Here is a 16,183-nt window from a genome sequence, read left to right as displayed (position 1 = left end):
CCTGCTAGTGAGAACATCTGTGTTCATGTTTTATAACGCACTAAAATATGATGCTTTTAAAAATTCAGTTATTATTATATTATAGAAATGGAGAAGCCTATTTACCAACAAGGGTGCTTTTAGTCTTGGCATCATTTTGTGCTTCCTGGGATTTAATAATTCACTATAATGAAAGAGCCTTGGCTGAGCCCCTCTGGCACAGGAGGGCTTAGGGGACAGGGTGTGTTTCAGCACACACAGCAACTTAGTGACAGACAAATGCAAAGAAGAGCCACATGCAGTGTTTTGTTAGTTCTGTTGGTTTGGTCAATTAGAACAATGACAGTATAAAATATAACAACACACACACACACACTTACATGCACACATTCATGCACAAATGGGAGTTTTTGAAAATCTGCATTTTGGAACCTGAAATTATCAGCCGTGTTGTGTGTGATGTACCCAAACACATTCCTCCTCCTCCTCTGGTGTGGCATTTATTTTACCTCATGTAGAAAGACATTTTCAAAATAGACTACAAGCCAGATATTTTGAAGGTTTGCTTATATTCAAGGTTTTATGCTAATGACAAGTTCACCACCCACTGTCCTAACAGAGCCCATGCTATGCACTCACCAGAAAGGCCCTCTGACCTGGAGGACAGACTATTTTCAGCATTTTAATGACAGCCTGGATTTGGGTGGGTAAAGCAGTGATGTGGTTGGTTTTAAACTGAAGCAACAGAGTTGATATGGGGGAGATTGAGAAGACAGAGAGCACAACCAAATCAGGACCCAAGGCTAGAGCAGAAACAGAAACCACCAGTAGAGAGCCCATTCAGGCAGCAACCCGCTACAAATTAGAGAGTGTTTTAGTTAGTTTTCTGTTACTGTAACAAAAGGCTCATGAACCACAACAAGATGTTTCTCAGGTTTTGCAAGAGGCTGCTACCACAGCATAGGCAAGGCCTCTGTTGGTATCCTACTAAAAAGAGATCAGTATTTTGGCACCAGCTTCACTGGGCAAAAGTGATGTTTTTCCCTCATCTTTCTCCTTTTTTTTTCTTTAATTGGTTTTACTGTTTAAATACATGACAGCGGAATGCATTATGATTCTTATTACACATGTAGAACAATTTTTCATACCTCTGTTTCCCTCATCTTTCTGCCTATTTTAGAGGGTGGTACTGCAGACTTTGCATGAGAGATGTGTGGTGTTCTCATCAATGTGACTTAGGTACCTGGAGCAGTAGATATAGCCAGGTACTAATTTGCTCAGAAAGCAAGTTCATCTCTGTCATTTCAAAAAAGATGGTCACTGGGTACGATGACCCTTGGGACAAGTGACAATGCAGAAAGTTTGGAAATGTCCACACTATCATTTAGTAAACCTATCAGGAAACACTCAGGGCCATGAATGTTTTGGCTATGCTGAGCCCTATTTCCAATGTGGGGCAGTCATTTGTAACATGACTGATCATGTGAGTTGGGACATGTGTACAGAGGCTCTGCGTCATAGACATCAAAGTTCTAGCCCAGGGGACCTGGGACCTTAATTGACTCACTTCAGGGTGTGGACGAAGGTCCGCCTCCTGGCCCACCTTGGCTGTTCCATAATGCCACGCACAGACGAGGTGACAGGTAACCAGCTCTGGCCCAGAGACTCTGAAGAGTGAGTCACCTTTTAGGGAGCCACAGCTTCCTAGGCCCTTGGAGGGTCTCAGTACTTATTGCTACAGTAATGGCACCAACACAATGGTGTCCAATCAATATCCAACCACAGCCCTGAATACGTTTGATCACATTAGACCCGTTGAAGAGTAGGACCTCTCGTCAGCCATTGGCCTCAAGCACCACTGTGTGGCATGGAATGTCGGGAATCTCGATGACTAAATACAACAGGAGCATTTAATTTGACTCTGGGTTCTTAACATGCTGTGGTGAAGTGATCCTAGTGATGGGTTCTGCAGGAGGGACCGGGACAAAGCATGACCAGTGGGACACGGAGGAAGGGTGGTCCCATCAGAGGATGGTGGCTCCTGAGGAGTGGTCACCGAGGGGTTGCTCTGCAAGGAGCCTACTCATCACCATCTAATTACAGGGTTTTCTAAGGAAGGACATGTCTGTGTTATGAGCAAGAGCAGCAAGTTGATCAGTAGTGAGAAACAAACCAGCCAACGAGAAACGGGGAAAGTAATGAGAGATACAGCCTGGAGCAGCCTGTCCAACCACAAGCCCTGGGAAGCAGAAAGGGGGACATGCTGAAGGCAGAGCGAGGGTGGACCGAGGGGCTGGGGTGGGAAGGAGGGGGTCTTCCACGGCTTTGCAGGCCAGGACAGCTTAGCCCAGGGGCTACTGCAGTGTTAGCTTCTAGGGAAAGACACAGATCACACTGATTGGGTGGGTAGGTCGGTTCCAGATGTGGGGATGAGGGGGACAGGTGCAGGCCCTGCCTATCTGTGCAATGCCTAACAGCTTCTGGGCAGGGGAACTGGAAGCCAGATCCGAACTCACAGGTCTTAGAGGGCCTCTCAGTTGACATAACTGTTTAATAATGCACACAGTTCAGTCAGCATCCCCTCTTAATTGGTTATTGCCAAATGGCATTGGCCCTGCCCATATCACAGGACTCAGAGCAGATACTGGCAGGACAGCTGCCTGACTTCAGGTGAGTCCTGTCGTCTGATTGGCCTGGTACATAGGAAGAAGAAGAGTATTTCTTAAAATTCTGCATCTTCAGCCTCTCCTAGGAGAACAGAAGAAGGTGGAGGGCCCAAGGGAGGAGGAGCAGTCTCATCCGCATCACCAAATAAAAATTTTCAACAGAGAACCGTATTTCCAGGAGTGGTTGCGAATGGCACCAGAAGCATCCCATCCCCTCCAAACAGAAGAAGCACCGATCCATCCTGACGTACACACGGAAGCCCAGCCAAGGGCGTTTCCCAAACACAATCAGCTGTTTGGAATCCATGAGGGATGCTTTTGAGGCTTATGCACATACAAAATTTATTTTTGGATTTCGCAGGAAATCAGTTGATTCATATTCCTGGCATTTACAATGTTTACCTCTTGTGGGAACAGGGACTTTCCCTGCCGTCTGTATCTAGCCCACACCTTGTGCTACCCACTTTTCTCCTGTGTGATGATTCTGTTTTTTAAGAATTTGTATGAAAGAACTACAGTGCACACCACCGGAGCATGATGAACCTGCACTCAGAGGTGTTCTATAAGGAGCAGACTCCTTACCTGTCTACCCAGAACGAGCAGTGTGATGAAGAAGATAGAGAGAGACACGGAGCCCATGGTCTTCAGGTCCTTCCAAATGCCTGGTCTAGTAAAAAAAAAAGCAAACAAACAGCCGACACACAGATGTCAACAAAACAACATGCACACAGGGCTTAGAATCCAAGCGCCAACAAACCTTAGAACCCCCGGGGCATGTCTGGAATCCACCCCACCAAATGCACATTTCAAATGTGTCTCCAGACCAGATGCATCAAAGTACAAAATCAAACAAAAACCCCAAAAACCAACCTCCCAATTTTGAAAGCACAAGAAAGAAAAAATAATTCCAAGTTAATACAGATTCTTACTCTTTATTCGATTTTAACAAATGTGAAAGGAAGGATGAGCAGAATGTTAATGTCATTTTCTGTCTACCTTTGGGATCAGTATAAGTGGTAGGTGGTTTCTTCAGTGCTTTCATTAGTGCTCACAGAAAGAGACAGATGCTTGAAACTGTGAATCCTGTGAGGTATGGGGAACTTATTTTCCACAAGCTCCTCCCACTTAGGGATCGCACAGTTTCCCATGACTTTCTATCTGGAGCCAGTTCTTACTGGTTTTCATATGGCTTTGGATCAGAGATGGAAAGCTGCACCCTGCCTGTTGCCTTCAGGTCCAGGCAGACATCTGTCACTCATCCTGGCCACGCCCAGCCAGCGATGGACAGCACATGTGTGCTGGTGCAGGAGAGTCTGCGGCCCTTCCCAGGCGAGTCCTGCATGGGCTGACAAGTGAGTATTTCCCACGTCTAACTGCAAGGAAGACCTGAACATAGAAGGGCACCTGTCACAGAAGCAGCATAGAGTAGGTTTAATGGAGTTGAGGCCATCGCTTCCTGCTCTGGTTGCCTGCTTTGTGATTTTTCTGGTTTCTGCATAGAGTTGGAAGGTGGATGAGGTACTAAGAGGACTCGGTGTGAAACTGAGAGCTCAGGTGGATTGTGAGGCGGGAGAGCCTGGGGTGGGATCCTGAGCTGGGAGACCCCGGACAAACCTGTCAACACCTCAGTTTCCTCATCTGTCAAAGAGTCTTGATGCCTGCCTTAGGACTGGTGAGGGCAGCGCAGCAGATACACTGATAAACCTGGCACAAGTGACGCAGAGAGGGCTCTTCAGCAGTGCCACTGCTGATGTCTAGTGTTAACTGCAGGCTGATAAGGGAAGGGGTGGGGCTGGAAGAGCTGGAGAAGATGAGGACATCTGGATTAGCAAATCTCAAGGACAGACTGAAAGAGCCACGGGCAGAGGAAGGACTCCTGTGGGAGCCAGGAGACATGATCACCCAGTGCCAGGGTGTTATGGCCTTGGAAACCCAAGAAAGGTGGTGCTTGCATCAGGGCTCGTTGCTCCCTACGGAACCTGCCACCTGCTATGGGTTGGAAGAGTCCACGCTCATCCACCAGGGGCAGGTCTCTGTCTCTGAGGGTGGCGTGGGCGGCGTCTCACCAGGACTGACTTCTTGAAGTGGAGCTGTTCCTCTCTGGGCCAGTGACAGTCATTTCAGCTGTGCTGTCTAAAAGCAACGCTGAACTCGGTGAATTTTAAACCCTTTCTTCTACACGCACTGCAGAGACACTACTGACTGGCTAGTGAAAGCAGTGCCCACCAACTGGCGTCCTAAAGCTGGTACTGGCTTCCGGTTCTCGTGTTGTTTCACGAGCATCACATGACTTGGGAGTTCCAAAGGGCCAGAGAAAGAAGCTATGCCGTCCCCCATCCCACCTGTTATGACTGAAAGCTCAAACAGAGAGTAAAATGCTAACGCCCAGGTCGGGATTTTGCAGCAGCTTCACCCATGTAACGAATCCAAGCTCAGCTTCCATTTGCATTCCCACACAAGGGACCGGCTATCCCAAACATACAGACCAGCTCAGGTCCTCCACACTGATGGCCGGCAGAGCCGGGCCCCCCTTATGCACCTTAAGTCCTGAGTGGCTTTCAGTTAACACACAGAATAGGTCCACAAGCCACCTGCGGTGGGAGATCCTGTCTGTGGACTCTTCACATTAATGCACTGTGAACCTTGGTTTGCAGGGAGAACCTGCCCCACCTCCCTCCCCAGATCTTGCACCTGACTTAAAGTAGTGGTGGGTGAAAGTAGGAATGTAGAGGAAGCAAGAGACACGGGCAGCCTCGCCTTGCTGGTCTGGGGAGAGGATGGGAGAAAACAGACCTAAACAGGCCTCAGAAATAGCAAACGGCCTGCAGATCACTGGGCGTCCATGTGCGGTCACCTCTTCTGAAACTCTCAGTCCACAAGGAGGGTTCTGATGTACTTTCTAAGATTTTACTCAGATTTCTCAAAAATTTCTTTTAGTTAGCAACGGGGGCTGCTGTTGTCTACCAGAGGTCTTGTCCCCACCGAGGGCCACTCATAAGCAGATCCTGCTACGGCTCTTGAAGTCTGAGTGACAAATTCTCCATCCTTGTAGAATTCTTTGTAGACTGGGTGCAGTGGGTGAGGCGGGCAGGAAGGGGGTGCACAGTGGGGATCTGGAGATGACCAAGGCCCTGTGGCATCTTCCCCAAGTCCTGTCCAGCCTGCTGATCAGCCCGAGTTTCCTAGGACTGCTGTAACAGGACACCATGGCCGAGTGGCTCAAACCAACAGAAATGCTTTGTTCGGTGGTTTTGGAGCCTGGAAGTTTGCGATCCAGGTGCCCGCAGGGCCACACTGCTCTGGAACCTGTAGGGAGCCCTGCCCCCCTTGCCCCAGCTTCTGGGCTTTGCTGGTCATCTCTGGAGCCCTTTGGCTCGCTGCTGCATCACTCCTGTGCCCACATGGCGATTTCCCTGTGTGTCTGTCTCTTCCCATGTCCATCTTCTTGTGAGGACACCAGCCACACTGGATCGGGGGTCCCCTTCCCTCTGGCATGACCTTGGCTTAATTACATCGGCAACTACCTTATTTCCAAGTAAGTTACCTTTTGAGGAACTAGGGGTTCAAACTTCAACCTGTCTTCTTTTGGGGGGCACAATTCAACCACCTAATCAGGTTAGCCTTTTGTACAGAGACGAGAGCCAGCTGTACCGAGCACTCTGTCACCCTCATGTTTGAAGAGTGAGATCTGCTTTGGACTCTGCCATGTCGGGTGCTGCCATTGCTGAGGTATGAAGTGGGGAGGAAGCAGCCAGTGTAACTGGAAGGTTCTAACTGTAATTTCCAGCCAGGGGACAGGGCAGTCACGGTGCAGCCCAGTACGCTTTCTTTCTATCTGAAAATTAGACTCCAGGGATTGAGGCTCCCAGACACGCCTGCAACACAGGGAAATGTGCAGCTGGCTCTCTGCCTGAGGCTGGTGCAGAGCAATCTTCCTGGCCCACAAGTTTCAGGGGCCCCAAAGAGCAACATGCCCTAAGGAACTGGCTGAAAGGGTGGAGGGACCCAGCAGCTGACCTAAATGCAAAGAAGGCGAGTAAAACAGGACACTTGTGTTATTCTTAGGAGGAAAGCAGTCTAGCATACAGACGCAAAAAGATGCGTTTACTTTTAAAACTTTGCATTTTTCTAGGTAAAATAAAATCTTTTTTTTTTTAATGGAAAGTCCCCAAACAAACCTAGTTTCTGTTGTGCTGTGATGAGCAGACAGATTGCAGTAAAATCAGGTCTTTTCAGCTCATTGGAGGATAGAATTAGTCTGACCCTGGGGACACGGACCCCCAGACCCATGTTATAAAGCTGAAGCCAAGACGGGGGCACTGTCCCTGTTGCCACCCACTCTCACCCTCGCCCTCAGCGTCTTTAGGGGTGTATCTTTTGGCTTTCTATGCTATCTCTGTGCCACACCACAATCCCTGACTTTGCCAATGAGAAGTGCCTGGATTCCTGGGAGCCCTGATGTCAGATGATGCAGAAAGGGGGATTTTGTGTAATATGATGAAGTTTCTGCATCTGACCTGGCACAGGCTATGGACTAAACCACCTGACCAGAAGATAGGACTGTCAGGGCAAAGCAAAGCAACCCCCAGAAACATGCTGGGGTTAAAATGAATAAGGGAAAACAGAGGCAGCCCCCGGCCGTCGCTGCATCCTCAACCAGGTCTGGTTTGGGTGGGGGGCTGCTGAGATGCATGGGGTCCTTCGTCATCATGGTCCGACCTGCTGTTTCAGCATCCTGATGAGCTCTTGGGACGCTCCTCCCCACCTGAGCCACCAAGGCAGTGGCAATGTCCAGGCCCACCGACAGTCGGTGATGAAGTAGAGGACAGCAGCTCAGCCAGGAACTGCACGCACAGAGTGCTCAGAAAGACCAAGGAATCGAGGGACAAGGTGGTGCATTGGGAATGGGGCAGATCCTCTAAGGGTTTTCTAGACTCTTTCATGACCTGGTTGGACACAGGTTCACCAGCCTCCTATGCAAATTTCCCAGAGTGCAGCCCAATGTCCACTGCTGCAAACACAAATGCAACGAGGTCAGACTCATGCTTAGAACAGAGCCCTGGGTCCTAACACAGATCAGGAGGCCAGATAAGTGGGGCTGGAGAGACAACAGGGCTTCCTGATTAACGCGGCCATGGTTCATTTTGTGGAGCAGAGTGGGTCTAAGAAGAAGAGCTGTCGAAAATGCGATGTAATGCCTTGGGCTGTGCAGGCGCTAGGCTTCCTCGCTTGAAGAGCTGATGGTGGGAAGCAGGCACCCGGCACAGGCTGTGGGCAGAGGCTTTGCACGATCCTGCCCCCTAGCTTAAGTCAAGCAAAACAAAAGCTAGAAGTCAAATCTCTGCCTGCAGAGGAATACAGTCCCAAGATGTTTTCTATTTCGGGTTGGATCAAGGGGCTAATTGCTAACGGTTGCTTTCTGAAGAAGGAAAGAAAGCTTGGTCGAATTTGAGTGAAGGTGCTTCATTGTCCAAGTTGGGCAGCAGGAATTTCCTTTCTCTCTGCTGCCAAACAGAGAAACATTTTTATATTTTTGGAAGATGGCATGGAGTGGCAGAAACAGGTAGGATGGAGAAAGCTGATATTAAATCAGAAAGTAATTTAAAAATTTTTGATATTAACTCAAACATAGGGAGGAGGTAGATTTGGACTACATTTTTCATTTACAAGAGGAAAAGTTAAGAGGATTCCAGGTGCTTGGGAATACCCACAACTATCTCAGAGGGACAGAAGTACAGTTCTCCCCTGTCCTTTCCTGGGTGTGATGAATTCCACAGTTCTTCAAGATTCAAGTTCAATATTGATTAATTCCAGGTTGGACAAAATATAACACAGTTCCTCAAGTTCTCGTCACTGGGATTTTCAAGACACAGGGAAACACAGGGAAAGGGGAATACCACACTCAAGGTCTTCACTCACAGCTCTAGATGATATATGGAGATCCCAGCATCTCCATGGCTCTCCTGGACAGGGAGATGAGGTGGAAGGAGGGGCCACTCAGCCATTCCCACAGTGACAGTCCTGAGATCCTGAATGTGACTGCTGCTTAAGCTTGCATCCATGTGTCCCCACAGAACATTTATTTTATTCAGCTGAAGTTCCAACACAGAGCAGGGTACTCTGCAGGGCTCCTAGTGGATCTTCTGAGGAGCTCCCCATTCTCCATGCCTTTCTAGAATTAAAAGAACATCTCCAGCCTTCTAGAAAGTCAAGCTAATGCCTGGGTCCATGTGAAATGATAACACCAATCCCCTGAGGCTTTCCAGTTCCGCAAAAACAGAAACTCATAAAAACCTGATAGCATCTTGCAGGCTCTGTAGGCAGCCCTTGTCATGGGAAGAGGAAGTGTTTTCGAGAAAAAAGCACTTCCGGCAATATCAACTGTCATTAACGTCACCATCAACCTTGAAGAGCACTCAGGGTATTTAATAGCTAAGAACTTGGGGAGAAAGTGACCTGCTATAGAAACTGGAAGCATGAACAGCTCAGTAAAATATTTTGTACTACAGACAAAATGGAAGACTGTTGAAAACACCTAGGAACTAGGAAACGTCTTGTTCTGGACCTTCTGAAAACCACAAACACCCTCACCATGAGGCAGCTCATCAGAACCCTGTAGGGTAAGCACTGGGATGCTGTGGACATTACATCATGATGGATTTTTGATGGCACACCCTCTCAAAGTCATCTTATTTTCCTTCTGAAAAGTCTGATTTCCATGTTCATGAATCTGTAAAACTATCTTTGATGCCCTGTTCTGAATTATTCACTGACCTCAATCCCGATTTCTCCTGTTTGCTTTGCTAACATTGTAGGCAAAAATGCCCTGTGGGTTTGTATTGTTTTGTGGGCTGGTTGCTGATCAATGTCAAATTTGGTCAGTAAAGGTCCCTGCCAAAGGGGCCATGGTGAACTCATACAGAACAACCATGCTTGTCCAAACTGTGATCCGTTTCTGGCACTACATTTAAGCAGAGAAGCCTTCTCCAAACTTTCTTATGAAATTTAAAGACATCAACAAAACTGATGTGGTTCCTGAAGAGACATGTCCTCAATGAGCTGCAGTGGGCTCTGTCTTCAGGGAAACGGGAGGAGAGCGAGTCCCTGGCCAGCACTTAGGTCCTCTGGATTGTTCAGGAGCACGTCCCACTCTCATTCATCCATTCACAGAGTTTGTTGAGCACCTCCAATAGGCCAGCGTCATTGAAGTTGGTTCAGATCTTCTGTTTTACTTGGAGAGAGAGTGTTAAAGTCCTTGGCATACACATCACAGAGATGCCTGATTCACCCAGGGGACCAAGACAGAGGAGATGCTCAGTCTTTAGGTATATGTGAGCTGAGAGCCAGAAGCTCAGGGTAGGTCCACTGAGAGCACTCATTACCACTGAGGAGCAGGCCAGGGCCTCCGTGGGCAGCAAGGATGCTGACCTGCCACAGCCAAGCACAGGGCCCAGGCAGACCAGAGCAAGAGGCAGGAAATCAGGAGTGAGAAGGGGATGTGGTGCCCAGAAACAGGACAGCAAAGAGGTTGGACGGAGCGCCATGACTTCAGTGTCAGGGACTGGCCATTGGGAAGTGAGTGTTGCTGGTTCCTTTCAGTCAGCCTCTTCTCCAAGGGCACCCCTGGGCACCGTGCTAGCTCAGCGGAGTTCTCTCGGGAGCATCCTGTTTTCACATCTGTGAGAGTCGTGGCAGCATCGGGACCCTAGGCTGAGGATGAGGAAACCTTTCCAACCACTTGCTGGAGGGAACATGACTTTGGTTGTGCATCGGGCATGAGTCACTGGGCAGTTTCCAACGGGCACTGAGCTGGAGGAATTGGGAGTGGGGGTCCTCCACTCCTGCTCTCCAGGGTCTTTTGTTGGTGGCGACCTTTGGGCTGACGTTAGAGAAGGTCTGTGGATCCTGAGGCAGCATGTCCTTCTGCCATGGTGTCAGTGACATGCCCTTCCAGCAGAGGAGAGCTCTAGGATTCTGTGCCAGCTCATGCAGGCACTGCTCAGGAAGTGCCAGGAACCCTGGGGAATTGGGAACTGCAACACAGGTGCGTCCCCTGAAGAGGGTGCTGGCTTCAGTGTCCGGGAAGTGAAGGTGTCACTGACACACCCCACAGGAGCCTCTTTGGCTTCAGGTCATTAAGGGCCAAACCAAGAGAGGCCTTGGCCACAAGAGCGCTCTGAAACTCAGACTCTCCTCTTCCTCCATGGGACACTGCTCCTGCTGCTGGGGCTCCACTCAGGGATCCTGTGTCTCTTCAGTGCCTCACTTGGGTCCCCAGAAGGAATCTGTCCCCATCAAAAACTTGCTAATTTGATTTCTTCTTTTGCTTTGAATGTGAAACACAACCTAGCACTTTGAATTTAATAATGGGAACTTTAGTAGCATCATCAACAGCTTTATGGAAAGATCAGCAAGGCTACCTTCATTTAGGAACAGGATACAGTCTCTCTGCACAGTAGAGATATTAAAGCATTTTTGCTTGGCAAGTTAAGAATTTATAGGAAAATTAACTTCTGATTTCATTCTCATCTTGGCTGGGGAATCATAATTTTTTTTCATACACTTCTGCATTTTCACAATTCTACTGGCCTCAGCTTGATGATAGACCATCAGGGTTCCACAGTGGAGGGTGACGAAAATTAAATCAGGAGAAAAGAATTCGCTGCAGTGGTGCCTCTAAGGAGCTGGCCCTGGGCGGAGCGTTCCCAGCGAGGGGAACCTTCTGCCCACTGGACCAGTGGCCGGGGGCCGTCAGTACAAACCTTTCTGCAGCAACACATCTATGTAAATATTTAAGGCATTCATTTGATGTTAAAGCACATAGAGAATGTGAAGTCAGGGTGTCCATCAGCAAACCTGACATCTGACCTAAAATGTTTGGTTATTGAGACGTGAAATGGAGAATATCACGATGAATTAGGTGTTCTTTTCAAGCTGGGGATTAAAACTCACCCTAAGCTGATGGAAGTACTCAGATAACAGAACTTCTCAAACCCGACTGAGTACACCTGGCAGGCCAGCCCTCCCCATAGGACCCTTCTTGCTGCCCTGGTCCTGAGCCTGGGAGGGTTGATGGGATCTTCTCTCCTGGAAGTCAGTTACTTAGGTATCAAAGAGTTTGATCAAAGAAGTTTCCCCTCCCCACAGCAGTTTCTCCTCCCCACAGTGGTATTTTAGGAAATTATTACTGAGACATTTAGCACTATAGCTTATGAACATAACTACTTATTTTGCAGTATTTTTGTTCTGAATTGGGGCCATTTTGCTCTCCTGGAAACATTTGGAAATTTCTAGGGACATTTGTGGTTGCCGAGTTGGAACAGAGGGATGGTGATCAGCCTCCAGCGGGTGGGTAGAGGCTGTACGTCAACACACGGGATCAGTCCCCACATCAGAGATTATTCAGTCCCAAACGTCAGCAGATTGCTCCTAGCCATATGGTTCAGATTACAGTGCAGAACCTCACCACTTCACACTTTCTAAGTGTGTGAGATGATATGGGTTCTACGTAACCGATAGTAAAAACACTCACATCTCCCTGAACCATCCCTTCAACCAGCTTCCTTGGAGTGAGTATGAGTGACACGGCACTGCCCGTCTGCACCCAACACCCGACGAGAGAACCAGAGATGGAGGAGGAAGGGCAAGCACTCACCTCTCAAACAAGACCTGGCTGTAGTCGTCCAGGACGTGGGCGTGGGTGTGCAGCAGGATGGTGTTGTAGCCCACCAACGCCACCGTCATGAGCAGCATCTTCAACTCATAATTCACCCTCAGAAACACCGAGCAGGATATCAGCCCCAGAATGCAGCTGTATATGAAGTACTGGACAGGAGACAGGACAGACAGCCACTGAGGACCTCTCTCTACAGGGAGATGCTGACCATCGAGTTGGGGGCCAACGTCAAGCTCACGGGGTCAATTTGCGAGCTGGCTGGGATAGCGGGCACCTGTTTCTACCTCTGAGCCAGAGCCAAATGCCTGAGTACATTTGATTTCTGAAAATTACTCATTCCACAGCTTTCTGATCCAACCTGGCATGATAAATAAAAATAAGCACATACATTGCCAAACACTTTTCAAAAATTTAAAAAAAAAAAAAATCCTACATGGAGGATATTCCACAGGCCAACATCGTTTATTTTTTTGAAAATGAAAGTAGTTATGATGCCTTCTACATTCAGGGAATTTTTAAAAAGTATAATACATAGGATCTTTGGTGTTTGAAATTCAATAAACAAAGCAAAATGAAATTTCCCACAAGGAGTGAGAGAAATGCTGGTTTGCAACCTGGCGGTCCCCGCGTCAGTGATCAGGAGGATCCCGAACCACTCTCTAAAGCCCTGCAGTTGCCCTGGAACCAGCAAAATAATGAAGCTCCCAGGTGGCGCTCCTGCCCCATCTGATGGCCGAGGGGCTTATTTTGACAATTAAGGCAAAACTGTTTCTTCCTCATGTCACTCTCAGGAGGGACGAAGAGCCCACCTCAGCAAACTCTTGGGACCAGTGAATATGACAAAGCAGTTCAGAACAGGGCCTGCCCGGGGAGAGCTACTTTGTTAGAACCTGGGGCTCTTTGTCAGTTTTGACTTTTAAAGGAATTCTATCACTAAAATTACACTTGGAAACCACTGTGGTACTCAAAGTTTTCAACCAGTGTCACCGAATCGAATGAGAAGGAAGAACACGTGAGCAGTGTTTTGTAAAGTGTATGTATATCAATGGGCATATGTGGGTTTTGGAAGGCCTGGGGGGTTGGAACAGGTCCCCTCAGGATCCCCCATTTGGATGTTCAAGATCTCACTTTTTAAAATTCATTCCTAGGCTTTGGGAAAGTACCCACATTTCAGGAACACCTCCTAAAATATTTATGCTAATGACAAGCAGTAGTCCAATTTCTAATAACTAGTTTTAATAACTTTCAAGGATGCTCAGAGGTATGCAAAATGTGGTCCGTCGTTACAGGTAGTTTGGGAAGCTACAGACAGCCAAGAGGGATGCGTGGAGAGAGAGAAGGTGAGGCTGGAGCCCTGCAGACCAGCTGTCCCGTCCACATCATCCAACCCACCAGGGAGAATGCTCAGTGGTCGAGAGTTCTGGCAGCTGGCCACTGAACTGACTCTTCTTAGGATATACTTACCAGTAACCTGACTACTAGTTATGTTTACCACTTTTGATGTAATTGATGAAATCAGCTTTTGTTTTATGTCAAGTAATAGTTGCTTTGTCTCAGGGATTTACTGATGTCTATGGTCCTCCATTTCCTCATCTGCAAAATGGGAATTCAAATAATATCTACTTCATGAGGCAGTTTATTGGAGGAGATAGCATTGTACATAAATAATGCCCGCTGTGGTGTGAAGAGCTTATATGACAAAGATCCTTTATGGGTAATTGCATTTGGCATTTTAAAATGACCTTTCCTCCCTGCTGTGGAAACAATACATTTGATGTTAAAGAAGGACATAAGAAAATGAGGGTTTTTTGTTTGTCTTTCTAGTCTTTTTTTTTTTTTGCTACTAATAATAATCAGGGTTATTATGTTAGAAAGTGATGATCGTGCTATTTGGAAGTTTTACATAGTAATTTTCAATTAATAATTTTCCATAAGTACATATATTTTTATGTTACTAAATATTTTTACAACCTCTATCATAAAGGCTGAGTAAATTCTACAGTGTGGTTGTAACAAAATTTATTTAAAAATTGCTTTTAGTAACTTTTGAGGTCTTTTCCCTGCTTTTTGTGGCGAATGTTATATGAACAACTTGACAAACACCTCTGTGGGTGAATCTTCCCGTCTTTAAGACTAATTTCCAATATTAGTGCTGCAAGGCAAAGAGTCCACCTGTGCCTATGCTTTCTTGGTGGCCTATGGTTGGCATTAAGAAGAGCTATGTCACTTTTTGCCGCCCCCCGCTGGGAAGGGAACTCCTCTCCGCTCACCTGCCAACCTCAGGCATGATGTAACGTGGGTTTGAGAGAAAGGACTGTGTGGTGCACAGCTTGGTGGTGTCCCTGGAGACCTCTCAAGGAGGGAGCCAAGGTGCTTCCAGGCTCCTCAGGGACTCTGAGCTCCTGAGTTAATCCTGAAGGTGTGCAGCAGGATGGTGTTGTAGCCCTGTGGACAGACAGCCCCTGCGGACAGGTGCCCCCCTGGCAGAGCTGACCAGAATCTGCTTTCTGGGGACTTGAGGTGGAAGGAGGGAAGCCTGCTTACTAAATCCTACCGAGATTTTCAGTACTCTACCGTGCACTTTGTTCATCTCTTTCCAGGTTAAGCAATGCTGCCCTTCCCATCTTGGGTTCGTAATTATTTATTCCAATTGCAAAGACAATAGACGAACCTCAGTGAAATTCCTAGTGATGGTCTTACTCCTTTAATGATGGTGAGCTGTTCTACCCAAACATATCAGAGAGACTTTTAAAAATCGTTCTTGCCAGCTATACTTTCTTTTCTATAAAAAATGCATTTTTACTTTAAACTTTCAAACTTAAATTGCCATGTGAATGCTGGGAAGAACTACTTGGCGTTCTCTCCCCACTGGGCTGTGGATCATGTGGATGCCACCGGCTCCAGGAGGAGGAGGAGGCAAACCATACAGGAAATATTTATATTTGTATATTTGCAGATGCTCCCAGTTGCCCCCTGGGGATTACAACCAGAACACCCTCGTGGTGAATTCTGTCTCTTACTTGTCACGCAACTTAAGTAGAAAAGACAAGGTCTCGGATCCAGACCAGGGCTTGCGATGACACTCAATTGGAAGACAGGACCCCTGGGACAAGGGATGAAGCGATGGTTCCCCTCCTCCCAAACCCTGGGGACATTGCTGCCAGACCTTGGTCATCTTGCCCGTGGACCAGCCTCAGCTTCAGGAACCTCAAATACCATCAGAGGCCAATGTTTTTACCAGAGCTGTGGGATTCCTAGGGACTTAAAATGACGAGGAAAGGGGTGAAAACAAACGATCGAGGAGAACATCAGTGAAGGAAGAATGGAGGGATCTATTGTCACAGCTAGTGGAGTTGAAACCAGTGGCAGGTGACTTTGGAAGTACATGTATCCACTTATCAGTGTCAGTCTCCAAGAGTCCATTGGCATTCTCAAAATTGAAGGTGGAGACAGAAGTTAATGGGAAGACCCTGAGCTACTACTAGATGGTGATTCAGAAAATGAAGAGAGGGGTCTAAATTTTTTTTTCTAAATAAAGTCATGAAATAAAGAAATTAAGTAGTAAGTGGCTGATTTAACTTTTTTTCCACTAGAAAAATTTATGTCTTTGAAAGTTTGGCATTTCAGTCTAGTTCCTTTGTGACATTGGTCAAAAAGAGTCAGCAAGAATTATTTGAGGACAGAATCACAGGAGAGGCAGAAGTGGGAGGTGTGGACTCCATCCCCACAGCGTTGTGGGGGCAACATGAATGCACTGGACCGTTCAGCAAAGCCCACGAGCAACACACCCAGAAACTTAGCCACACATCCGTGGATGCCCAGGGCAGGTGCGTGCTGGACAAACTGGGCGGGCAGGAGAAGG

At 47.5% G+C, this 16,183-nt stretch overlaps 1 protein-coding gene across 2 annotated transcripts in view; it reads right to left on the bottom strand.

The window, feature by feature from the left end:
* Positions 1-16,183, bottom strand: part of Adcy2 (adenylate cyclase 2) — a 375,018-nt gene that overhangs the window by 34,322 nt on the left and 324,513 nt on the right. For both annotated transcript variants that reach the window (XM_026397066.2, XM_077799966.1), the window contains exons 18-19: positions 12,301-12,470; positions 3,228-3,312 (exon numbers count right to left, since the gene is read on the bottom strand). In XM_026397066.2, the coding sequence (XP_026252851.1) occupies positions 3,228-3,312; positions 12,301-12,470 (255 nt within the window). The remainder of the gene's footprint in view (positions 1-3,227; positions 3,313-12,300; positions 12,471-16,183) is intronic.

This window comes from Urocitellus parryii, chromosome 1, assembly GCF_045843805.1.
Source record: "Urocitellus parryii isolate mUroPar1 chromosome 1, mUroPar1.hap1, whole genome shotgun sequence".
NCBI lineage: Eukaryota > Metazoa > Chordata > Mammalia > Rodentia > Sciuridae > Urocitellus > Urocitellus parryii.
The sequence above is the reverse complement of the archived record's forward strand: the minus strand, read 5'-3'. Positions and strand labels throughout refer to the sequence as shown.